Raw genomic sequence first — 24,512 nt, 5'->3', positions numbered from 1 at the left:
GCCGAGGAGTCCTTTGCCCCGCACGACGGTGCGCACGAAGGCGCGGGGCTTGCATTCGATTGCTCAGGGGTAGGATTCCCGAGCGACCCCCACGTCTCGAGGTGGATCGGGAACTGCCCCCACTCCGTGTCTGATCGCGCGTGGCGCGCCCCAGGGAACCAGCTGGGCCAGGGGACAGGTGCATTTGGGGGGGCGCTGATGGAGGGCGCTCGGATGCCACCCTCTGGATTGCAGCCTGTTAAAATAATTGCTTTAGATTTGCACGGAGTTGGAATCAATTCTCCCAAATTGAGATTTTACTGGGAGCCTGAGCTGTTATTACGCGGTGTGGTTTCGGAAGGCGTTGGAGTGGGTTTGTTTTATAAAGCGGGGTCGGGCGGCAGATTCGGGGGAACCGCGCCATCTAGCGGATGTGGCGAGGCTGGGCACGCGGAGAGGGGGACCCCGCGCGCGCGTCCGGGGAGGAGCAGGTCTCCCCGCGTCCCTGGTGCCACCGAGCCCAGCGCCCGACGCCCCCAGCTCAGCCCGCCCAGCGCAGGATGGAATCGCGGTTCGGCTTACACAGGGGTGCCCAGTGCCCTCAGGGGGACCTGTCACCTTCGCAGCATGACTGTTCAGTGCTGGCAAGTGGGCGCCCCTTCCTCGCGCCCGCAGCGCAGCATCTTGCTGACCCCGGGGCGTTACAGACAAGTGAGTTTTCAGACGAGTCCTGAGCCATGACCCCTGGAACAGAGGTTGGCTGTGCTCGAAAGGGCAGCTGCAGGGGAGCTGGGAAAGCGGCCTCTGCCCAAGAACAGCGCAGTGTCTCCAAAAGGACTTTTGTGCGCCACAGAGAAGAGGCCTCCGGCTGTTGCACACCCACAGCCAGTGACAAGCAAGCCCCGCCGGCAAAGGCCATGAGCTCCAGTTAGCCAGTGAGGTGGACTGGCTAGCAGGGCAGACAGCGGCTGTGGGTGGACGCCCCCCCCCCCACACACACACACACACGCCAGGCCACTCCACATTCTCTGGCTGGTTTTTGCTACCATCTTCCAGGACAGAGCATATTAGCAGTGGCAGAGCCCTCCCAGTTGGGAAGGTTTGTTTCCCTTGGAGAACCCAGAGCAAAGGACCCCTTGAGATCTGAGCTGTGCAGGGGTGAAGAGGGTCCCAGCTCCCTATTTCAATAGCTCTGCTCCCTCATCTTCCTGGTGACAGACAGCTGATTACACTCCACATAGACTTGTAAATGGTGGGTGGCGCCTCCCCCCCCCCAACTGCATCACCATTTGCAGGTGTTTATTTAATAACCATGCTTGTAAGTAAAGATCTTGCCATGATCAGGCATCAAGAGGGGCTTCTGGGGCCTCCCTGGTGGTGCAGCGGGTTGCGTGCTGTGCTGTGGAGCTGTCTGCAGCCTGTGTAGCACAGGTTCAATTCTCGGCCAGCCAGGAAGATTCCCACACAGCGCGGCAGACCTCTCCTGTCTCGCCCACTGCTCCCCTCAGCAGTGCTTTCAGTCCGTCTGCCTGTTCTGCTGCCTGCTCTGTCTCTGGTGAGTCCTCTCACCCTCCCGTGCCTCTGGCCTGTACCCCAATTCTTGTATAAAAATAAATAAATCTTTTTTAAAAGGGGGGGGGCTTCTGACCTTTGCCAAGGAACCTGTCTGCTTTCTCTCCTTACAAAGGTGCCAAGGCATCCCTGGCTGCCTCCCTAGAGTGTGCTAACACATTGCGGAGGCTTGGGACACTCATAGTTAACAGGACCCTTCATCCAGCCACCCCAGCGACAGGAATGCTTAGATGACAACAGAGTGTTTCAAGCCAGGCTCACAGTGACACTCGAAGTTTCCAAGAAGCATGCAGGGAAACGTGTTCCTCTTCGCGTTTCTCTGCAGAAGAAACTGATGCCCAGAAAGGGGAGGAGCATAGCCAGGGCTCTGTGGATTTCACAGAGGTTTTTCTCCCCCTGCCGGGGCTACCTGATGAGCTCACCGCCCTCTGCCGGGGCTACCTGATGAGCTCACCTCTGGCACTTGCTTTAACCGAGTGTGGTCCAAAACTCGGACGCTTTGGGAAGGATGGTCGCTGATCTCAGTAAGCCTGATCCAGGGAAACAGACGAGACATTCTCAGGTGAAACTGAGCATACGCAGCCAGAGATGTTCGGAAACCAGTGCAGGCTGATGTGAATCTGTTCTGTGCGCTGAAAAGGCACAGCTCCTTAAAGATCTTTGTTCTAGAACGTGATGTAGACTATCCCGAAGGGGAATTGAAATAACTTAGAAATGTCTGTGGTGTTCCTGTGACTCTTTAGGAGAATTCAGCTTTGCCTTTAAACAACATTCAACGTTTATTCATTCAACAGACTTAACTGAACCTAAATCGAGCCTGAAAGGGAGGTGCCACCTGTCTGTCTCAGTTAGCAGCTATTCAGATGACAGACTCCTTTTTTCTCACTTTTTAAACAAAACAGCCACCGCCGTGATACACCCTTGCTCCCCTGTGCCCACCTGCTTCACCCCTGGTGACCTCATTTCAGCTTTCACTGTCTATTAGTTTATTTTTCATTTGTATCTGCTTACTTTCCTTACGTCACACTTGTAAGTGGAATCCTCCAGTGTGTGTCTTTATCCTTCTGACTAATTCGCTTTGCACAGGCCCTGGAGCTCCTTCCGTTCTGCTGCAAGAGTTTCCTTCCAGGGTGTGGATAAACCCCATCTTTGCTCTTTTCTAGACTGAAACGCGCTGCCTTTCAGCCTCCCTTCCCCTAGCAGTGAGCTACATAAGAGCAACGACTAGGCAGTGGGAAAAATTAAGGGCCCCACATCCAGGTGGGCCTGCAAGATCAGCAGAGGTCAGTTTCCATGGTGACACATGCACACCTTTTACAGGCTGCCCGGTTTGTTGGCCAGATCTCACCCAGGAGCAGAAAATACTGCAGCATTAGAGCCAGGGGCCAGAGTCACTGATTGTGAATTTTGCAATTCTAAGGGCAGGAAGAAGAAAAATTCTAATGACAAAATAAATGCTAATATCTCTTCTAGCCCCACTTGAAAATTTAAAGACACTCTTAATTGACCAACAGAAAGATCGCTCTATGTCCTACTTGACTTTTAAAATGATTGTATCCGGATTACTACCGCAAAGAAGTGTAGCAAATGGTAGTTATGTGGAGGGTAATTACAAAATTGCTGGTTGGATTTACTTCTAGTTTCTTTTTTTTTTTTTTTTTTTTTTTAATTCTTCACTTAAAGCAACACCCCGGAGGGAGAACTTCCAGGGATCAAGATACTCCACCGGCCAGTGCCTGAATATCAGCCAAAACTTGAAACAAATGCTTCTGTCAGTTTCCTGGCCCAGGAAGGCCAATTCCAGTAGATTCTAGGCCCTCTGGGCTAACGCAGAATCCCCGTAGGAGTTAATATGCCCTAAGTTCGTTAATGTCTCTCTTCTTAGGGCACTTGGGCAACCTTCCCTCCAGCTGTGGCTTCTCCTGAGGTTGTATTTTTTGATCTTCAGAGACTCTCAGACCTCAAGGTCTTTGAGTGAGCAGTTTGTCCTGACTGCCAGCGACAGTTTGTCCTGATTCCTGATAATATTCAAGTCTCCTGCAGTCCTGGCAAGCAGAGAAGTTCTGCCCATGTCCTAGTAAGGGATTCCACATCGTTATGTGATTCTCAGCACACTTTTCTTGAGGATAGAGGCAAACCATTTTTCATCCTGTTTCAGAATTTGGAGGGATGCTCTCCTGGCTGACTTCTTTAAACAAGATGGGGGGAGGGGGGCATACAAACACGTCCCCATGATGGCCCCCTAAGTATCCATCTTGTTAATGAGCCCACTTGGCCCCAACTCAGACACTAGAATTCCATTTGCTCTTCGACTTGAGCATAGTTAGCAAGTGATCTCTGCACAGAGATCTGTTTAAAAGTGTCCAGTTGATGAAAGGGCCTTCACGACATCTGATCTCTGCCGATTCCCTCGCAGGGACACCCTTTTACCCGTCCAAACGCTGGCTTCTCCCAGAGACCTGTGCAGAAGGTAGCTGCCAGGGCAGAGACAAGGCTGTGGTCCTGACTACAGAGTTTGCTGCCAGAGTGTCTTTTCAGCTCCAAGGGATCAGAGGTTGCCCTCACAAGACACGGCCCTTGTACCACCTGGACCTTAGGGGCTGCTTGACATCCGTTGGGACAGGCCATGAAGCCTGCAGGGACCTTAGCCTGACACAGCCCCGGAGCATCAAAAGCTAATACAAGTTCCTGCTGAGATTTCCCCAAAGACCCTTGATGAACCCACCACTCAGAATTAGGTGAGACCCCCCAGGGGACTCACATTTTGGGTTTGATGTGACCCAATCTGGCCTTAACAGGGAACCCGAAAACACTTCACCCTACACCCTACTAAAGGTATGTGTCCCAGGAGCCTCCCTAGTGGTGCAAGGGGTTAAGCACAGCACTCTGAAGCAATCCGCAGCCTCTGCAGCATGAGTTCCATACCCGGCCAGAGAGTTACCCACATGGCACAGCAGACCTCTCCTGTCTTGCCCACTGTTCCCCTCAGCAGTGTATTTCAGTCAGTCTGCCTGTTCTGTTCCCCACTATAACTCTGGTGAATCCTCTCACCCACCCTCCCCCCCCCCGCATCTCTGGCCTGTGCCCAGCTCTTATATGCATAAATAAATAAATCTTTAAAAAGAAAAAAAAACCTGTCATCCAGAGGCAATTAAGTCCAGCTGAGTGTAATATGAAAACGTGACCTAAAATAAATAACATTTAGGACCTCCCTGGTTGCGCAAGTGGTTAAGACGCAACCTATGAAGCTGTCCGCAGCCTCTCCAACATGAGTTCCATCCCTGGCCAGGGAGCTACCCACATGGCGCAGCAGACCTCTCCTGTCTCACCCACTGCTCCCGTCAGCAGTGTAGTTCAGCCAGTCTCCCTGTCTCCCCACTCTGTCTCTGGTGAACCCTCTCACCCCCCACACCTCTGGCCTGTACCCCAGTTCCTTTTTTTTTTTAAGATTTATTTATTTATTTATACAAGCACTGGGTACAGTCAGAAGCGCGGGAGGGTGAGAGAATTCACCAGAGCCAGACGGGGAGCAGAACAGGCAGAAGGAACGAAGTACACTGCTGAGGGGAGCAGCGGGCATGGCAGGGGAGGTCTGCGTGCCATGTGGGACCCTCACCCGTGGCTGGGGATCGAACTGGTGCTGCAGAGGCTACAGGCAGCTTCACAGCCCAGCGCTCAACCGCTGCTCCACCAGGGGAGGCCCTACCCCAGTTCTTGTATACATAAATAAATAAATCTTTTAAAAATTACATAAATACCATTTAGTGCCAAAAGGAGAATAAAAGATTTCTCCAACTATTCCAACTTCCTAAGTTTTTAGGGGAGGGGAGGGGTTGTTCGGGAATATTATTTTCATTTAAGCATTTTTAAGTTTTTTGTTTGTGTCTGGAGCACATCTCTAAACCAGCTGCCATTACTTGAGACATGAGCCCACATTCTACACACGGGGTGTGTTATCTGGCTCAGGAAAAAATACACCCTGGGTGAAGATGAAAAGCAGTTGTGGGTGGGGGGGGAAATGCCAGGCCTGGATTTGGGTCTCTCTTTGCTGTTTTTCCTCTTGGTGACCTTGGACATGTCACTTAAGCCCCCCCAGTCTAGGTCTCCCCATCTGTAGGTGGAGATGGCCGTCCCCATTCTGAAGTTGGGACGAGTCTGTGGTTACGTGAGAGACTCGGTCTTACAATGGAACTCGACACAGCATGAGTGTAACTAACTGGTAAGGCACAGAGAACCTGCCGGGAGTCAAGATTATCTCAGTTCTTGGGGATTTCTGGAGATTTTCTCCAGATTCCACACATACAAAGGCTTAGCAGAATCAGGCTCTGTCATAATCTAAACAGTGGTGCTTACCCATGACATCAAACCGCCATTGCATTGACTCGTCCACACTTAGCTCTATGCCAAGCATCTGTTCTAAGCGGTCATTGTTAGATTGACTCATCGCCTCCTCCCACCAGCCTCCAAGGGAACTAAATTACGTCTCCATTTTACAGATAAGCTAACTGAGTCTAAAGACTGTCCAGCCTGCATGTCCTTAGCCAGCGGGCTGTATTGCCTCTCTCGTGAAGGTGAGGAAGTCCCCTCAGCTGTCAGCAAGCCTTTAAATGATAGCGTAGAGGAGGCCTGTGGAGAACACACATTCGTTCTTTCTAGATTGGCTCCCTTCCCCGCCTCCCATCAACCAGGATCTTCATTTCAGCTTTGCATTAGCCATTCTAAACAGTTTTGAATTTGATGGATAACTTGGTTATCTGTTCCTGTTGCTAAATGTCTATGGTATTTGTGCTTGGCACCGAGTTGTTCATTAATCCAAATCCTCCAGCCGCCTGCTGGTCGAGAGGGGAGACAGACTCGCTGTCAGTTCAAACAGTTGCCATTTGGTGGATAAATGATTCCAAACTGGTTCTTCTCCCAGAACTTGCTGGAATAGCCAGAGGTAAGTGCTGGGTGGTCCGCTCTCCCCTACAGGGGCCTGGAGCGCCCTGGCATGGATGCCTAGAAGCCGCTAGAACCCGAGAGGTGTTCGGTGTTATCCGCGCGGTGGCAGGTGGGAGGCCGTATGGCTGGAGGTTATTCGGGAAGAATTTCACGCTGACACAAAACATAACATTTCCTACCGGCCCCATGTCTTGGGATTGTGGGGGCAGATGTGTTACAGATGAGGCCCCACAATGGCTCCTCAGAATCAGGAGTGGCCACCGCCTGACACGGGGTCAACAGCGGTCCATGGGACCCCTAAAGTCACCAGACAGTGGAGTCCATGACCCCCTGGGGCAGCCTGGCCTCGATTCTGCGGTTTGAGGGGCTGAGGGTCCAGAGAGAGGATAGGACATGCAGGGCCCACACAGCTAAAGGTCAAGCCACCCCAAATCCCAGGTCTCTCTGTTCCCCCATATCTGCCCAACGCCTAGAGCATCTCAATCAATCTCAACACTGACAACTCACAAATGCTGTGGCTTCCCCATCAGCTTGGTCGGCAGAGGAATTTGCCACCTCGTGGACGCACGTCTAGGTTGCTCTAGGGCCCGGACCAGGCCCAGGGGGCAGCGAGAGAGGGAGACTTTCATACGGAACTCCAGTTCCACCCGAGGTCACAGTCCCGGAGACAAGGGAGAAGAAAACAGGTGGCTTGTTCTGAGACTCTGATGTCAAGAAGGAGCAGTGTGAGAAGGGGGTAGGGGTGTTTACATCCAGATACCATCAGGAGGGCTGCAGCCAGTTAGTGGACCCTTGCTCCTCCGCAGAACGAGGTGGCCAGAGGGTCACAGTCAAGGTCATAGGGTTAAGAGTAAGATGGAACAGCACTAACACAGGCAGAGAAGACCAGACATCTCCTTGCCAGGGGAGGACTTGGGGAGCTCATCAGGCGTCATGACAACCCGAAGTTCCCCTAGACCTTGACCCCCCAGTCTGTTACCAGGCCAGCAGGGTGACCTTTGGGGGGTGGCTTACTTCTGCCATGCCAGCTGGGGTAACGGCGAAGTTGTCTGACTTCTGAATGAGAAGGGACAGAAGAGCATCTTTAAAAAGATTGAATCCCAGGAAGAAGGCAGGATTAAGCTGTTTTAGAGGCTTCGGGAAGCCCGATGTGGACTATTTTGTACTTGATTCTGTCTGTACACATGTCCATCCCCTTTCACTGGCTCTCTGGCTGCCCACGTGGAAGGGATTGGTTAGTCAAGAGAGAAGACAGAGCAGGAAATGTCCACGACAGAGCTGTTGGAATAGTTATTGACACCCCAGTAAGCAGGGGTGTGCTTCTGGAAGGTTCTGTGGGGGGATATTCCATCCAGATGTCCCACACCCAGCAGATCCTCCAGGCCCCCTTCTTGGGAGCAGACGCATGAGCCTGAATGCTAACCCAGGGGTATTGTCCAAGAGGGGAAATTTTGACAGAGCCTATTCTAGGCAGTGAGGCTGATTATAATGTAGAATGTCACCAAAACTGGTACTAGTGACACCATGTTTTGTACTCAGTGGGCCTATTTGTTAAAGAAGTTACTGACAGAGGGGCCTCCCTGGTGGTGCAAGGGGTTAAGCACAGCACTATGAAGCGATCCCGGCCGGCCAGGGAGCTACCCACATGGCGCAGCAGACCTCTCGTGTCTCACTCGCTGCTCCCCTCAGCAGTGTATTTCAGTCTGCCTGTTCTGTTCCCCACTCTGTCTCTGGTGAATCCTCTCACACCCCACACCTCTGGCCTGTACCCCCATTCTTGTATGCATAAATACATCTTTAAAAAAAAAAAAGAAATTACTGACAGAAATCCCCAAAGTTCACAAGACTCTCCAAGTTGGCAAGTCCTGAGCTGATTCGCAGTCTGGGGTGGGTGGTAGGGAATCAGTGGGGGGCTCCCAGACACCCCAGTGGGAGGACTTAACTGTCTGTACTGAAAATCACTTGTCTACACATCTGACCACTCGCCTGGTCTGCCCAGAATGGGGCAGGGCTGTCTGCTGCTCTCCTCAAAACCCCCCAAAACCCAGCTCCGAGCCCGGAATTCAGTAAAAAGAATCTGCCTTGTGTGGAGACAATAAACAGTTACTCATCTGGTCACACACATTGAAAGACATGTCCAAGAGCAAATAAAATCTGCTAATGTGTTTCAAATCCATACAAAAGAATTCAGAGAGAATTTGAGATACGTCTTCCGTTTCTAACAAGAGCTATTGGAATGTCAGGAAACTGCTTCAGAAAACCATTAAAATATTGGAGTAAAGTCTGTGTGTTTTAGTTACTAAGAATAAGCATCCCATGTGGCGAGGGTGGGAACACACAAGCAGACAGAATCACGTGCACAGAAAGGAAGCCGTGGCCAAGGAGGCAGCGAGGTGGTCCAGGCAGGAGCCACCAGGTGCTCTGAGACCAGCAGGGAGGGGAGGTGCAGATGGCAGCGAGAGGCAGCGAGATGAGACAGGCCGGCCGTTGCTTTGGGAAAGAGAAGGGAGGGACCTGCTGCTGGTCTGTCGTGGGAATAAACAGGTCCCGGAAGTGCTGTGTCCTGCTATTCTGGGGCCATCTGGAGAGAAGGGAGCAGAAAGATGGCAGGGACATGAAAGATGGCAGGGACATCCCCATGGCCAGAATGTGCAACTGTCCTTCCCCACCGGGCTTGTGCCCCCCGGGCGCTCCTGCCCACACAGGGAGCCCGCCCTCTGGAAGGTTATTTTTAATACTTTGATAAGGTATTTACTAAAAAGTTATAAAATACTATGTCATATTACTTTTTAAAGTCTCACTGGGGCCTCGCTGGTGGAGCAGCGGGTTGAGCACAGTGCTGTGAAGCTGTCCGCAGCCTCTGCAGTGCGAGTTCGAGTCCGGCCGGCCAGGGAGATACCCACATGGCACGGCAGACCTTCCTGTTGCACCCGCTGCTCCCAGTGCTTTCCGTCCATCTGCCTGTTCTGTTCCCCACGCTGCCTCTGGTGAATCCTCTCACCCTCTCACACCTCTGGCCTGTACCCCAGCTGTTGTATAAATAAAAATAAATAAATAAATCTTTAAAGTCCCAGCTAACTAGACAAAGCACAACAGATTTTTGAACAGGGAACTTGAGACGGGACCAATCTATTAGCATTCTCTGAGGAGGGAGAAACCCAGGAATGAATTATGTTTAGACTCCCCAGATTCCATCTGACAAAGTTCCACCCCAACAGTCATTTACAATAGTAAGCTGCTATAGAAATGTGGAGGAAATGACCATGGATGGGAACTGTCCTTAGAGACAGAAAAACAGAGGGTAAACAGGTACTTTTCTGGATGAAAAATTATAAACTGTGGAGATCCCCAAGGATTGCTGGTGGCCCCAACCTTAGTTTAAAGTACACAGGTCATCTGACAGAGGGGATGCTCTGAAGAGTCCCGGCCTGTGGATGAAATGAAAGCTGTGCAGACGTGCTAATAGCAATGGTGATGAACTGCAGAAGCTTACGAGTGAGCAAGAAAATGCAAATGAAGCTTTGCAGGGGCCAGCCTCAGTTAATGTATTTAAGAGGCCATAATCCAAATGATAAGAACATGGACTCAGTCCAGTTTGCTCCTAATAAGGTTCCACCAACAGGCCAATATTTTTGCAAAGACCCCCCAAGATTCCAGGATCTTGGAATGTTTGTCTGCTAAAGGTCATGCTGGACCATGTGTTGAGAAAATGTAAAATGCTTTCAGAAATGGTGTTGGACACCGAGCCAAAAATAGTATTCTCCCTCGGCTGTACCCACACCTGGTGGTTTTATGACCTCCTCGAGAAAAGTGTTTCAGAGGGTGAGCCGAGTAATCACCCCCACAGAAGGCTTTCCCCGGGAGCTGGGCTGCTTTGTTCTTGAAGTATGTTAGTGTGAAAAGATGAAGGAAGGAAGGTGATAGGATCATAGTAAAACCTCGAAGGTTATGGAGAAAGTGAACAAGGTCTGTTTCATCAAATCTGAGATGCCAGATGCAGGGGAGCCCTTGAAGTCCGAGGTGGGGTTGGAAGGCTTGAGTCCTGCTCTGGGCTGTCGAGGGAAGCAGCTGAGTCCCTGACCAGCTAAAGGTCAACGTGGTTCCAAAGAGGGGGGTGGGCCCAAGAACGATTCCAATAAAAGCATGCTGTAGTCAGAGCACTGGCTACAGATGCCTGCGCTTCTTGGGTTTGGTCCACTCTTGGGACCAATATGGACCATTTTCTTCCCACTTGCTGCCTCCTTATTAATCAGGAGTCTGAGGGCAAGTGAAAGAAGTCTGGATCAAACCCGTGTCCATAAAAGCAGGAACTCTGGGGCCTCCCCTGGTGGCGCAGTGGTTGAGCACTGGGCTGTGAGGCTGCCCGCAGCCTTTGCAGCGCCGGTTCATTCCCCGGCTGCTGGCGAGGGTCCCACAAAAAAAACAAAAAAAAAAAACAAAACAGGAACTCTGTTGCCTTCCACGGGGAACAGACACCTCGGCGGAGCCACAGAGTTGCATACAGGTAGAACTGCAGGCTGAAGAGTGGCTGGGGAGGGCCAGCCTGGAAAATCTCCCACAGTGTCCAAAAAGCTCATCAGATAGGCCTCCCTGGCGGCTCAGGGGTTAAAGACAGCCCTATCAAGCTATTGCCAGTTACTGCAGCACGAGTTCGATCCCCCACCAGAGCGCTGACCCACATGACTCAGTTGACCTCTCCCAACTCACCCGCTGCTCCCTTCACCTGTGTATTTCAGTACATCTGCCTGTTCTGCTCCCCGCTCTCTGTGGTGAATCCTCTCACCCCCCGCCCCTCTGGCTTACACACCCCTTCTTGTATGCATAAATAAATAAATCTTTTAAAAAATAAAAAAATCTCACCAGAGAAAAGGCACCTTTAGTCAAGCAGTATGCCAACTTTGCACACATGGCTTCCACCTGCCACACTCTTAATCGCTACCCCAGGCCCATCCTCTTTTGGCACCAGAGACCAGAACTGGGGACTCTCCAATAGCAACAGTCTTGAGAAAGATTCTGAGTGGTCAGCTTCAGTCAAGTGCCAGTCACTGCTTTATGGAAAGTGATGATTGGGTTATCTGTCTTGAAGCCCAGGGGATTAGCTGATTGACATAACTTGGACCTAGGTGCACCCAGGGTCAGTGGGGGTGAGGGATCGAGCTAACCTAATTCCCTACTCATTAGCAATGGAAATCTAATAAATGCAGAGCTCCTTGAAACGCTGATGCCCAAATTCTACCCCTAGTCTTGCAGATTCAGCTGTTCAGCAGTGAGGCCTAGACATGTGGATTATCGTTAACAACCCCCCCAGAGTGGCCTCCCCAAAATAATAAATCCCTCCTTGAGGCCTGCCTAGGTTGGGACTTCCAGGTGCCGCACGCACTGTTCCCACAGGAAGCCCCAAACTCCTGCCCCCTGCAGACTCCTCTTTCTCCTGCCACCATCTGAGAGCTTATCTGGCTCCTCGGGCAACCACACCCTGGTACATGTCATACTCGCTCCTTCTGTCTGCCCCTAACTCCCCCGGCCCACTCCCACACGGGAGAACTTCTCTCCCCATCCCCCTTGCTTAAAGAGTCTAGAAATGTCAAGGATGTAGCCAGCACCAGATGTGAAAGGAAGCACACTGGAAATAGCCATTATCACTGTCGACCTTAATAAAAATAAATCCTTCAAGACATGCCACCTTTTGGGAAAGCCCATCCCAACCCCCCCGTTTCTTCTAATGTCTGTTTCCACCAGCAGTTCAAAGACAGGGCTGTCTTATTTCTTTTAATGGCCCAGGGGTTAGCATGCAGGGGTCCCGACCGAGTATCTCCCTATTGACTGATGACTCAGGCCTTGAATTCAGGCATGCTGTGATCATGCCCAGGTGCCGGGCAAAGCTGAAGTCCCTGCCAGACCCCGCCCTTCTACCACCCTACCCCAAGGAGGAGAGGGAGAGAGAGATGAGGAGCTGATACAGGGCAGCAAGGGGCACTAAAACTGTCCAAAGACAGTGCCCAAATAGCTTACCAGTGGCCCTCAGCCTTCTTCACCTGTGCGCACAATTGCAAGACCACTCAGGTTCAGAGAACAATAATGGGATTAATTTAACAAACCAGGGAAAATAAAGAGTCACTGAGGCCACAAATGGCTGCTTACCTCACCCGAAGCTGTGCCCGGTGTTTTAAAGTCCTAAACGCAAAGGCTTCCAAGACAGCCATTTTCCCACCACCGAGGCCGTGGATCTCCTCTCGCGAACAATAGGCCACACTCCCAAGATGGCGTCTTCCCGCCACTGCAGACCAGGAGTACGTGGCAGGCAGACTGTGGGCCAGGATCCCACTCACGAAGACAACAGGAGACCAGCAGGAGATGCTCCCGGAGCTGCCGAGATGCCCCAGCGCCGCACCAAAGAAGCTACACTCAAAACAGCAGCTGCAGCGGCCAAGCGACCTGACAAACAGCCACACTCACCCAGCTCAGCGAGGCGCCAGCCCCAGGTCTTCGCCTTCCTGCTGGGCTGTAACAGCCAAACTGGGAACAGTTGCAGTCGCTCTGCCACCTGCAAAGCCTCCTAACTTTTCCTCTCTGACGTTGGCTGCTGGAAGCCGCTCCACGTCCTGCAGAGGCCTGCAACAGCCTTCTGGAAGATATCAGCGCGGTGGGGGCAGAAATCGCTGACCCCGGAAGCGCTGAAGATCTGAAAATGCTGAAATCCTGGAAGCTGAATCCTGGGAGCTGCAGCTTCTCCAGTCTCTTCTATTTCTTATCAGAGTCTCCACCCCTACCCATCCTTTATACTATTGTCCCTGGGGCGCTTCTCACCAGCTCCCTTCTCCAGTGGGCGCCACCTATAACGGCCTTTGGCTTCAGCCCTGGTTTTCAGAGCCAGGGTTCAGTGGTGGGGCCTCCATAGCAGAGCTGGGGGAAAGGGACAGCAGCCATGCCTGAGACGTCTCTACCCAAGGCCCGGGCTGCAACCTGGGTGGCCAGCCTGTGACAGGGCTGCTGTCGGGGGGCAGCGACACTTCTGTGAGTTTCTATGGTGAAAGGAGTGCTGAGTTCCAAAGTCCCAGAGTGTAAGATTTTCTCACTCCTGCAGTGTCCGGGAGTTGTCGATAAGCTGGTGGGCTTGGCCATGGAAAACAGACTCCTCGAGGTCATCTGCACCCCGCTGGGGTTCTCCTGATAGCCTAGACTATTTAATAGCCACATCCCCACTTGTGAGATGTCCAAATTCAGCCTCAGGCATTCCTCCGCATGTGAAAAATGTCCTGTGTTACTTGCTTCTGCCATAATAAGATGTAGAGCTCTTCCCAAAATGGCGGCCATGGCCCACAGGGGCAATTGGGTACTCCAGGTGGCGCCCCTCCCAAACCACATTCGGTTAGAGTCTCAGGGTAATGCTGTCCTTGGCCTACCCCTTGCAGATGGAGAAACTGAGGTGTAGGGGTGCAAGGGAATCTTCACACCCAGCTCCCAGAGGCCCACTCAGGCAAGGGCCAGGCTTCCCAGCTTGTGAAGTGGGATCCAGACCCCATTCTCTGACTTGGAGATGCTGCTGCAGGGGGTTGTGGTGATTTTACTGTCAGGGCTGCTGACTACAGCAAGAGGCTGTAGGGCTGACTTGGGAAAGGCAGTTGTGGGGCCATTGGTATTTGCCTTGGGCCTCCAAGTGGCTCCGTGGGGCCTGGCCCTCTGGCTGCCCCACGTGCCAGCTGTCCTGTGAGCTGCAGAATCTGCTGCTGGGTGAGGTCCAGGACAGGCCAAGCTTGAGTGATCGTCCAGTGGTGATCCAGATTTTGAGGTGGTGGGCTTTCACCCAACAAACCTGTAGCATTTTGCACACCAGCGCTTCAAAAAAAAAAAAACCACCAGCTGGGGAGAGTGATAATTAGGCAGAGCCTGTTGTGCTGAGACCTAAATAGTTGCAGGAGACAAATGGGTCCCCCCCCCTCAAAGGTCCCCTGGCGTTTGGCCCCAGTTGTGTGTGTTGGGGGTATGGGTGGAGACTGCAGTGTCCTTTCTTACCTGGGTGGAGGTCAAACCTCAAAGCACCCTCTGTGGAGTTCTGTCTCTGCAGCTCGAGAGCTTTTTCCCCCTCCCTAAAGTCTGTTCTTCCAGCTGCTCTCCCCTCCTGGCCGACTCAGCCCTGCAGCCTGTGTGGCCTTCAGCAAGTCAGGACTGTGATAGTGCTTAAGAGAAACAGCTAAATTGGATAAAAACTGAGAATTATTTTCCAAAGAACCAGACGAGGAGGCTGGGGGTGGGGAGGGGCCGGAGGGTTGAAGGAGGTCTTGGTTTGACTGAAAACACTTGCTCTGATCTATTTGTGTTTCATCCAAAAGATGTTTCTCAGGGGAAGTTGCCAGTCTCTTAAGTATCCCAGCCATGGCGGGAGGGCTGCAGGGGCCTTAGGGCGGAGACGTTTTTCTCCTGGAAAAATAAGCCACCGTTCCGGGAGGTCAGCATCCCGAATCCCCACCGCGCCGGCCTCGGGGCCTCACTGGCAGCGCCGGGGGTCCGGCTGTGCGCACCGCGGGGACCCCTGTCCGCACCTCCTCCAGGGTGGCGGCTGCCCGCCTGCGCCCTTTGGCGGGCCTGTGGGCCCCCAGTCTCGGGGGGCGCAGCCAGGGCAAGACCTCGAGAGGCCGCGAGGGGCTCGGAGCAGTCGCGGGGTGCAGCGCGGCGCAGTCGGGGTCCGGGGCCACCGCGGCGGGCAGCTGGGCGTGCGTTCGTGGCTGCGCCCCAACCCGGGACACCTCGGAGCGGATGGAGCAGCCTCTGGCTCCGGACGCACCTGAGCCAGCGCAGTGAGGCAGGGGGTGTCGGCGTGGGCTTCGGGACAGCAGTCCAGGGGACCTGGGACTCGCCTCCCAGGGCTGTTTCCACTTGGGCTGGCTGTTTATGGGGGAGCACGCGGGCGGGGGGCGCCGGCGCTCCGCCCGGGGACCGGCTTCCCTCCCGGGGCCGCCGCGGGGGTGGGAGCAGGGGCGCGCGCTCGGCCCGGGGCGCGGGGTGCCGGGTCTCCCCGCCGCGCGCCTCGGTCCCCGCCCAGCCCCGCTCCCCCTCCACCCCCTGCGGGCCGCGCTGAAACCCGAGCGCGAGGGGGCGGGCGCGCGCGCCGGGGCCGCGTCCACATTGGAGGGGACCCGCGTGACGGGCGCGGAGGGAGGGGCGCGCGCGGAGGGGGGGCGCGCCGGGCGCCCGCGGCCGAGGTGGACCGAGCCTCCCGGCTCGCTGCTCCCGCCGGCGGCGCGAGGCTGCCCTGGGTCCGCAGCGCGACTTACTCCCTGTTCCCTCTAAACTCTTCTTCCAGGGAGAGGCCAGTGGTCACAGGACGAGCTGGATGGATGGGCATGGGGAGAGGGGCAGCGCGCTCAGCCCTGGGATTCTGGCCGACCCTCGCCTTCCTGCTCTGCAGCTTCCCGGCAGGTAAGGACGGTCTCCGGCCGGGCCGAGCCTCGGGCGCCCCCGCAGCCCCGGGCCCCACGTCGGGGAGCGGGCGGAGGGCGGCCCCGGCCCCCCCTGCCGGCTCCGCGGGTCTTTGTCTCTCGCGCTCCCCGCCGAGGGCGCGCTGGATGCCCGCGGGGACCCGGGTGGGGGGATCCCGCGCCGGCGGCCGACAGAGGCCGGGCGGGGAGATCGCGGGGCCCGGGGGCGCCCCCCACTTTCCTCCCGAGAAAGGGGTCCCGGGGGCGCGGCCCTTCGGGGTCCCGGAGGCGAGGCTCGGAGCTGGGGCGCAGGGGCGGGGGGCGCTTCTCGGGTTCCGCGCCCACCCGTTTGCAAACCTGCCGGGTGCCCGGGGGTGGAGCCGGGGGCGCCCCTGAGGTGCAGCCAAGTCCCGGGGCGCCCCCTCCTCGCGGGCACGTCCCGCCCCCACGCACTGGCCCACGCGGGGACCCCACGGCTCGGCCCCCGGGAGCCCCGTATTCCTGTTTGATAACTTTGCGCGTCGCCCCCTGTTTGTTTTTATTGTGTCAGAAAGGGAGAGAATTTCAGAATTAAAGCTGAAAAAGCCCATCTGTTTCCAATGAATCCCCCATAGTTTTTCACAATGTTTTTGGCAGATCGCTGCTTTTCAAATTCCTCCGAGCCCGGACCTCTTGTTTTTGTTGGGGGAAGGGAGACCAACTCCACAGAGAAGCGTTTGTTCCTTCCCAAACGCTCCAGTTTCTTTACTTTTTTTTTTTTCCTTTTTTTTTTTTTTTCCCCTTTCGGGGGGTGGGGAAGGCACGAAACTTAAATCCCCGGTCTGTTTTCTTTATAATGTTTCATAAAACTTTATTTCATTTTTGCCATATGCTGCTAACAGGCTGGTAACGCCAGGGAAACCCTTTTAGACCCACTTTGCTCTGGCTTAAAAAGACAAAATAAACCCAGTGCCACGGGCCAAATGGTCTCGGCTGCGAGGCGGGATCTGGCGGCTGTTTCCATGGGGCTCCGGGCTGCCCTCCCGAGGTGCCTTTTGCAAAAATGCGAACGAGTTTCGCCCCGATCCTCAGCCCCCACGCACAGCCCAGCTTTGCAAGAAAGGACTTGAGCGAGAGCAGGCTGGAGCTGTTTTGTTGAGCTGCTCAGCCAACCTGGGTTTCAGGAACTGGCGGCGTCGGGGAGTTGGGGCTCAGCCTGGCTGCAAGTTGGGGCTCCTGGCTGGCGGCCCCCGCAGGCAGCGGTAAGGGGCGAGGGATCAGTTTACCTTCTAGCCCCAGCCCTACTCCGCCCACCCCCACCCCCACCCCACCCCCACCGGGCCGGGCCTGGCGCACCCCGGCTCACCTCACCCGGCAGCTGCGCGCCCCAAGGGCGTCCCGGAGAGCGGCAACCTGCTCCCAGCTCCGGATTCCACTGGGGAGGCCCCGCCAAGGACAAGATGGGGGGCGGGGGTAGAGAAAGAGAGAGTGTCGGTGCCTCAAAGAATACCTGCCCCCGCTGATCCCCGTGCGCCCTGGCTGGGGAATAGTAAACCTCCACCCTTGGCGGGTCAAGTGGCTCCCCCCAGAGCCCCCCACTTTTAAAAGGCAGTTTCTCCACCTAGGAAAGAGTCTGGCTGAAAGGATGATTTTGGTTCCTCCCAAGAACTAAGAAATGACAGTAATAATGGAGCATTAGGCGTTTGCAATTCGTAATGCCTGTGCTTGGATTTGATCTGGATAACGATCGGCCTATTGGAAGTTTCATCAGATGGGCTGATAAATGGCTTTTGTCCCGGGCTGCTCTGGGGGATGTGAGCTCAGCTCCAAGCTGAAATTGAGAAGGGGGGCTTAGAGGCCCTTAAAACAACACCTTCCCGCTCTTAAAGCGCCAGCTCTTGTTAACCCCTCAGGCTGGGGAGAGAGGAAAGTACGGGCTGCTGGTGGGTCCTCGGAGGCAGAAGGCAGCTGGAGAGCTGGTGTTTCTCCTGTTCCCCAATTCATTTCTGCGTCTTAAAAACTTGAAGTATCCCCACACTGTCCGAGGAAAGCCGGTGGGTTATATAACGCCCCAGCCTGAATTCCATCACTTTTGTTTGCAAGAAGCCCATTTCTTCTTGGCATCAAGGCTGGTAACTAATACCCGACTGATAGGGCAGATAGCTGTGTGCCTCCTGCCAGCTGGCTCGTGTTTCTCCTCATGCGAGGCCTTGACAGCTGATGGAGTCAGAAGTGCCCACCTTGCTAAAAACAGAGCTCCCTGGGTCCCCAATCAGAGCCAGCGGGGGCTCCAGAGACAGAAACCTGGGTCAGAAGACAGTTCCTTAAGGGATAAGTGGGTGGTTTCCCCAACACAGGAGCCTGACCTGACCAGCACGCTCTTTGACATGCTGGCAGAAAGGCAGAGGAGGCCTTGCAGGGTGAGTGGAGGGCAAGTGGGCTTAGAGAAGAAAGGCAGCGCTTCAAGTGGGGGGCTGGGGGCCACCCCCTTCCCCCTGCCAGGACCTCTCCCCTGTACACAGGTGGGAACTGGCTGGAGCAGCCATGTGAAAGCGCAGGTTTGTTCCGTGCCAGGCAGTTGACCCGCTGCCAGGAGCAAGCCCATAGGAGTGCAAACCCAATTGGACACAGTTATGTGCAGAAGACGCTGTAGCCGCTGCTGGACTGAGCGCTTTTTGTGTCTTTGGAGGGTGGTTACATGTGCTCACTCCCGGGATGGCACGCCTGCTGCTCCTGATTCGGTGACAGCACATCTGTGTGCTTGCGCGTGGGGGCCCCTCTGACCCAGGTCCACCCTGGCCTGGGAACAGGAGAGGGACTCTGGTGTCCCCGCAGCTGCTCGTGACTGCCGCGATCACCCCGAGCCTTTGGGGGATTGGCAGAGTGGTGGGGGTTACAGAGGCCAAAACAGGCCTCTTAGGGACTCCTGGGAACCCCATAGCACTGGGACCATTTGGCCCGTGACACTGGTGAGAGAAAAGCAGGTATAAAAGGGTTTCACTGGCGTTACCAGCTTCCTCTTCGAAACACAGTTCTTAGCTGCTTTTTAAACTTGGCGATCACGGTGACTTCACAGAACAGATTTCCCACCCCAGGCTCTGGGCCTTGCCTGCCCCTGGGGGCTGGCCTGTGCTCTCAGAGTGTCCCTGCACCAGCAGAAACGCAGCTCTGGGCCACCCTGGACCTCCTGCAGCAGAGGCTCGTGGGCGGGCCCCTCAGCCTGGCCTCACAGAGCCCTGCGGGGGATCCCGATGCTTGCTCTTATTTTCCTTGCTCTTATTTTCCCCTTCACTTTGAAATTGCTGCTATTTTCGTAATTAGTGCTCTGTGGAGAAGCCCCACCACAGTGTCCAGGTCTATCTGTGTCGCTGGAGAGATGAGGCTATTTCTGTCAGCGCTGCTGCTCGGACATGTGCGAACACATACATAACCCGCCTGTCACATCGGCGCCTGCCCGCGGGGCTTTGGGCCCCCAAAGGAGAGAGGCCAGGTCCAGTGGCAAGAACCAGGTGGCAAGAAGTAGCCAGCAGCTGGTGTGTGACACACCGAGGGTCCTGCAGGTCGAGCCTTGCTCCCAGGATGCGAGCTCTCACAGAGGATTGACCCCCGCCCCAAGGCCCTGAGGCGGAATTGGGATCCCTAAGCCTCTGGTTTAAGAAAAACCCTGCAAGGTTGGAGGAGCTGCTGGCAGCCCCCACTGCCCCCCACCCAGCTAAAAGGGAAGCTGGCAGCGGGTGAGGGTGGCTTAGATCAGGATATCTGGAGGTCCCAGGAACCTGTGGAGGTAAAAGGGTGGCCTGAGGGCCAGTTTGCAGGTTGGGGGTAATGTGTCTCTCTTGGGTGATATGCGCAAGGGTGCCGGCCCCGACATATATTGTGGCTGACTGGCCAGGTGCCATGCCTCTTTAATCGCTGGCTAAAGTCACCCTGCCCAGAATGGAAGGCTCTCTGGCTTCCAGGGGGCAGCTCCTCCCAGTTCAGCCAGGATATCTCTGGTGTTAAGGCTGCAAGTTCTGTGTCCTCAGAAGCCCTCTCAGCCCCAGGCAAGCCAGGATGGTCGCCAGCCTAGGCGCTTCCCCTTCTGCTCCCTGGAGGAGCTGGCCTGTGATTAGGGACCCACTGCCCAGGCCTGAGTGGACTGTGGGCCTCTCCGTGCAGTCCAAGGGGCCTGTTCCTTCTCTCTCCTTTCCTGCCTGTTCCTTACGTTGCTTTGCCACAAGCTCTGGGACCTGCCTCCATACCCCACTGCCCACCCTGAAGCTGCACATGCATTGCTGCAGAGCACTTGCTCAGGAACTCTTGGCTTTTGAGGCCTTCTTGGAAGCCTCCAAAAGGGGAACCCAAAATACAGCCCCCCTTGCACACTACACCTGGGCCTCATTTCTATGGCTTCTGGCACTTTCCCAGGCTGCATGTTCCTCCCAGACTCCCTTTACTCTGTTCCTGTCCCACCTCTTTTTTTTTTTTAAAGGTTTATTTATTTTACACAAGAACCAGGGTACAGGCCAGATGTGCGGGAGGGTGAGAGGATTCACCAGAGACAGAGTGGGGAACAGAACAGGCGGCCTGAATGAAATACACTGCTGAGGGGAGCAGCGGGTGAGACAGGAGAGGTCTGCCGTGCCATGTGGAACCCTCGCCGCCCGGCCAGATCAAACCGGCGCTGCAGAGGCTGTGGACAGCTTCACAGCGCTGCGCTCAACCGCCTGTGCCACCAGGGGAGGCCCTCCTGTCCCACCTCTTAACAGCAGGCAACCCCAGGCCTTGCCAGGCCACCTCTGGTTTGGAACTGGCCAGGTAGGGGTTCCACCTACTGGAGCCCAGAGCAACCCTTGCCTGTACCCCACCCCTGCCCTCTCCCTGCTGCTGCCTGCACTTCCCTCTGACCCCCAGGCTTTGTGGGGGTCGTAGGGTTTTGCCTGCTTCTTACTCACCAGTCGTGTGGAGGGGACCCCATATTCTGCTTCTCTGTACCTGTCTCCTCGTGAAATACCCCCAAACACCTGGGAACCACACGGCCTTGGGCTTTTGGCATTTCCGTTTGATTTGGTGCTTTTGTTCAGTGGACAGAGACCAGAGGGGTTTTTGGGTCCAGACACTCCAGTTCTTTCCCAAAACAATTTCTTCGGCGTCTAAAAATAATACTCATTTTTAACTCTAAAGGCCAAAAAAGGATAAATAAAAAAAGGGAAAAGACCTGAATTCCAACTTTCTGCAGCCAAGCATCACCCAGGAACAGGCCCTGAAGCCTGCGGGTGGTTCTCTCGGGAGCGTGAGCTTTGAGAACAACACTTGAAAGCTCTCCCTTGCGCTGTCCACGGTCACGGGTGCCCTGCTCAGGCCCGGCCCCTGACCCCCCGCCCTGAGCAATGTCCTCACTATCCCGATGAGACCGAGGGTCAGAGAGTTTCCCAGCGTCACTCGGCTACTTCGTGGCAGAGGCAGGAAGAGAACCAGGCCCCTGCCCTTCTGCCTATGTCAGGCTTTGGAGATACACACTCAAGCAGCTCGCCCCGTGGCGTGCCGGACTCTGTGCTGAGGTGCAGATAGGGCCTTTAGATGGGGGGGATCATAGCGCCTGGACTTTGGGGCTGTGGCTGGCGCGTGGAGTGAAGAGTGACTTTTTCTGAGGACCCAGCATGTTTGCCTCTCCCCAAAGGCCCTCCCGCTGCTTCCCGGTCCCCCTGACTTAGCAACCCCACGAAGGTGCCGCCCAACCGTAGGTGGGGAAGAGAGAGGGCAGGCCTGGCAGGGCGCAGGGGCGCAGACCTCTCCCCACGTTGTGTCTACCGGGCTTTGCTTATTTGTTCATTGCGTGTTTGCCATTTCCGCCCAGCAGGCCGCGTCCCGGGACGCCTGCTGACGGCCCCCTCTCTGTGCCTGGTCTCTGCAGAAAGGAGCCCATTATTGCTCCCAGTGCAGAGGAATGTCCCGTGAACACAGGCTCCCGGCCGTGTGTGTGCCAGCCGGCATGTGCCCAGCTGGCACGCCTCCCCCCGCCCGCCCCCGCGGAGGAAGGTGGAGGAGGAAGGGCCGCCTGCAGCGGGTGGGGGAAGAAAGCCACTTCAAAAGCATTTTGACCTGGAGGAGCCAAGCAGATGAGCCCAAGGCAGCTGGCAGCAGAGCCAGGATGGGGAGCCATCCCTTCAGGAGCCAGCCCGAGACTCGGGACAGGGCTCTGCCTCCCAGCAGGACAGATTGCTCCCCGCGAGCTTCATTGAGAGCTGAGTTCTGTCTGCCCATACCCGCACCTGCGGGGCCCAGGATGGCCGAGCTCGGGCCTGAGACGGGGGCGGGGGGGGGGTACTGCACTGGAACCTGCCCTTGTCCAGCTGGGTCCCGTGATCCCCCCGCTTGTGGCCGTGGCCTGAGCGTGAGCCCCATGCTTCCAGACCTCGGCCATTGATCTGGCCCCACAGGGCCCAGGGGTGGCTGGGGAGGGTCCAGCTGGGGAAGCTGAGGCATGCCCTTCTTCTCCCTTGGTACTCAGCCCGGCTCCTGCGTGACAGGGCGTGTACAGAGGCCTTCCCGGGTGTGACAAGGGGCAGAGCTTCCTGCCTCAGCTCAGTGGGGTGATGCAGCCACCTCTGCACCCCACCTACTTCCCAGCAGGGACTCACCCCTTCAAGACCCCCTCCCTGCCCACCTTCCCCTTCCTAGGTCAGGTAGAGTCTCCAGGGAACCCCCTCTTGCCTGGCTTTCTCCTGAAGCCTGGTTCCTCGGAGACCCGTGGGAGTCTTTGGGTCAGGGTGGTGGGGCTGACTTAGGCCAGACTGGGGAGGAAAACCCTTCTGGAAAGGTGGTGGGTTCTGGCTGCTTGCAGGTTAAGTAAGGTAGGACCTGCCACACCTGGTGAGGAATCCAGTGTGTCCCCGGGGTGTGTCCCTTTCGGTAGCTGATGCCAAACAACATGGCACAGAATTCCTACGGGAGGGACACCCCCAGGCAGTCTCGGGCATCTCCCTGGCAAGGAGACTCCAGGATGCTGCCCCGGCCAGCCTGCCAGATACTTGCCAGTCCCCTGTCCCCTCCCAGGGTCCAGGCTAAGGGACAGCAGAGGGAAACGTGGCTGCTGCAAGGGTCTCACACCGGTGCAAGAGGCTGACCTTCCTGGCCTGGTGCTGGGTCCTCCACCTTGGCCCCCCACCCCACCCAGCTTGTTACTAAGGGGAGGGGGGTTCTCAGTGCCTTTTCCGTGCAGGGCTGGGGCAGGGAGCATGGGGGAGCATGGTGGGCTCAGGCTTCAATGCAGCTTCAATGCCGGTGCCGGCCTGTCCACGAGGCCTCGCAGCGATTTCTCTGCACCGCGCTGTCCCTTTGCTCTGCCTGTTTCCATCCCAACGAAAGCATCGCTCTCCAGTGACGCTGCTGCCTAAAACAGTGTCCTGCCCACGCCAGGTGCTTACTGAAAATGATCTGGGGCTGCCCATGGTCAGAGGACGCCCCCTGAAATCCTTGGGATGGAGCGTCAAGAGCCCAGCCAGGAAAACAACAGGCTGGGTAGGTCTGCGCAGGGGTAGGGGTGAGGGAGGCACGAAAAGACCTGGCGGGGGACCCCTGAGGCACACAGGGCCTAGGAAGGCAGCGTCCTCCCCTAGGCTGGGGACAAAGGGAAGGAGAGCTTGGGAGGGCCTCAGAGGGGGGGTTTCTGAGGACACCAGCTCTGCTGGGTGTTGGGCAAAGAAAGAGCCCCCTGGGGCCAGAGCAGAACGTGTCTGGGGCTGTCAGTGGTGGAAGCTACCAGGTTCTGGGTGACAGGAGCGACGTTCACCTCACAGAACAGGCCCACCGGCCACTCCAGGCTTTGCAGTTTGGCCCTCAAGGCCAGCATGAGACCTCAGACTGGGGTCAGCTGGTCGGAGGGTCACTTCCTTGCCAGCCTCCCACACCCCCATGGTCCATCTTGTGGTGGTTTTGTGTTAAGACAAAATGGGTTGGTTTTGCACCCTGCAAATGTGAAGGCCACTACCTGAGCTCAGAAACCAAGTGGGGCTCAGCCCCGACTCGCCATGCAGCCCACACCCGGCACCGCGGCCCAGAGCATCGGCTAGTCCGTGGAGCCTGCAGTTGCTCATGAGCCCCAGGGCTGGACAAAAGCAGCGTGACCCCCGGACTGGCCTTCGAAGCGAGCCTGACCCCTTTAAGAGGAGGCAGCTTTTTCTTCCTCCCGGCTCACCCTACCCCTCCTATCCAGCAACTGAAACCCGATCTAATCCCTTTGCACGCGGGTAATTTATTGGTCTATTGGGTTTTCCTTGGTGGCAAATTGCATTGTCTTTATCCCGGGGCTCGGCCGTGCGCAGCTCCCCGCATTCCTGAGACTGTTCTCAGGCCAGCCTTCACACCCCCTCGCGCACAGCAAAGTAAGTTTTATTGGGCTGCTTTGTTATGCAAACAAGGTGGTAATAATCAGGCTATTATTCTCCAAGATTGGGCTTGATTAACAGTTCAAAGGAGATCTCTGAAAGCAGCTAATGCCACGCTGGTGCATAAATATTTTCATTCTGCCGTGCTTCGTACAGCTGGCTCTCCCCCCACCCCCATCTTTCTGTTTCGAGGCGCCGTGTTGCTATTTAAAGGAAGAGAATTAAGTCAGGCTAGCATGGGGCTGTGGGTTCTCTCTGC

General features: G+C 55.7%; 1 protein-coding gene across 1 annotated transcript in view; it reads left to right on the top strand.

The window, feature by feature from the left end:
- The window catches only part of RGMA (repulsive guidance molecule BMP co-receptor a), a 37,184-nt gene that overhangs the window by 734 nt on the left and 11,938 nt on the right, over positions 1-24,512 (top strand). Inside the window, exon 2 of the mRNA XM_037510039.2 lies at positions 15,794-15,909. Within this exon, the coding sequence (XP_037365936.1) occupies positions 15,794-15,909 (116 nt within the window). The remainder of the gene's footprint in view (positions 1-15,793; positions 15,910-24,512) is intronic.

The sequence above is a fragment of the Talpa occidentalis genome, unplaced genomic scaffold, assembly GCF_014898055.3.
Source record: "Talpa occidentalis isolate TD23 unplaced genomic scaffold, MPIMG_talOcc4v2.1 talOcc4.14, whole genome shotgun sequence".
Classification (NCBI taxonomy): Eukaryota; Metazoa; Chordata; class Mammalia; order Eulipotyphla; family Talpidae; genus Talpa; species Talpa occidentalis.
The sequence above is the reverse complement of the archived record's forward strand: the minus strand, read 5'-3'. Positions and strand labels throughout refer to the sequence as shown.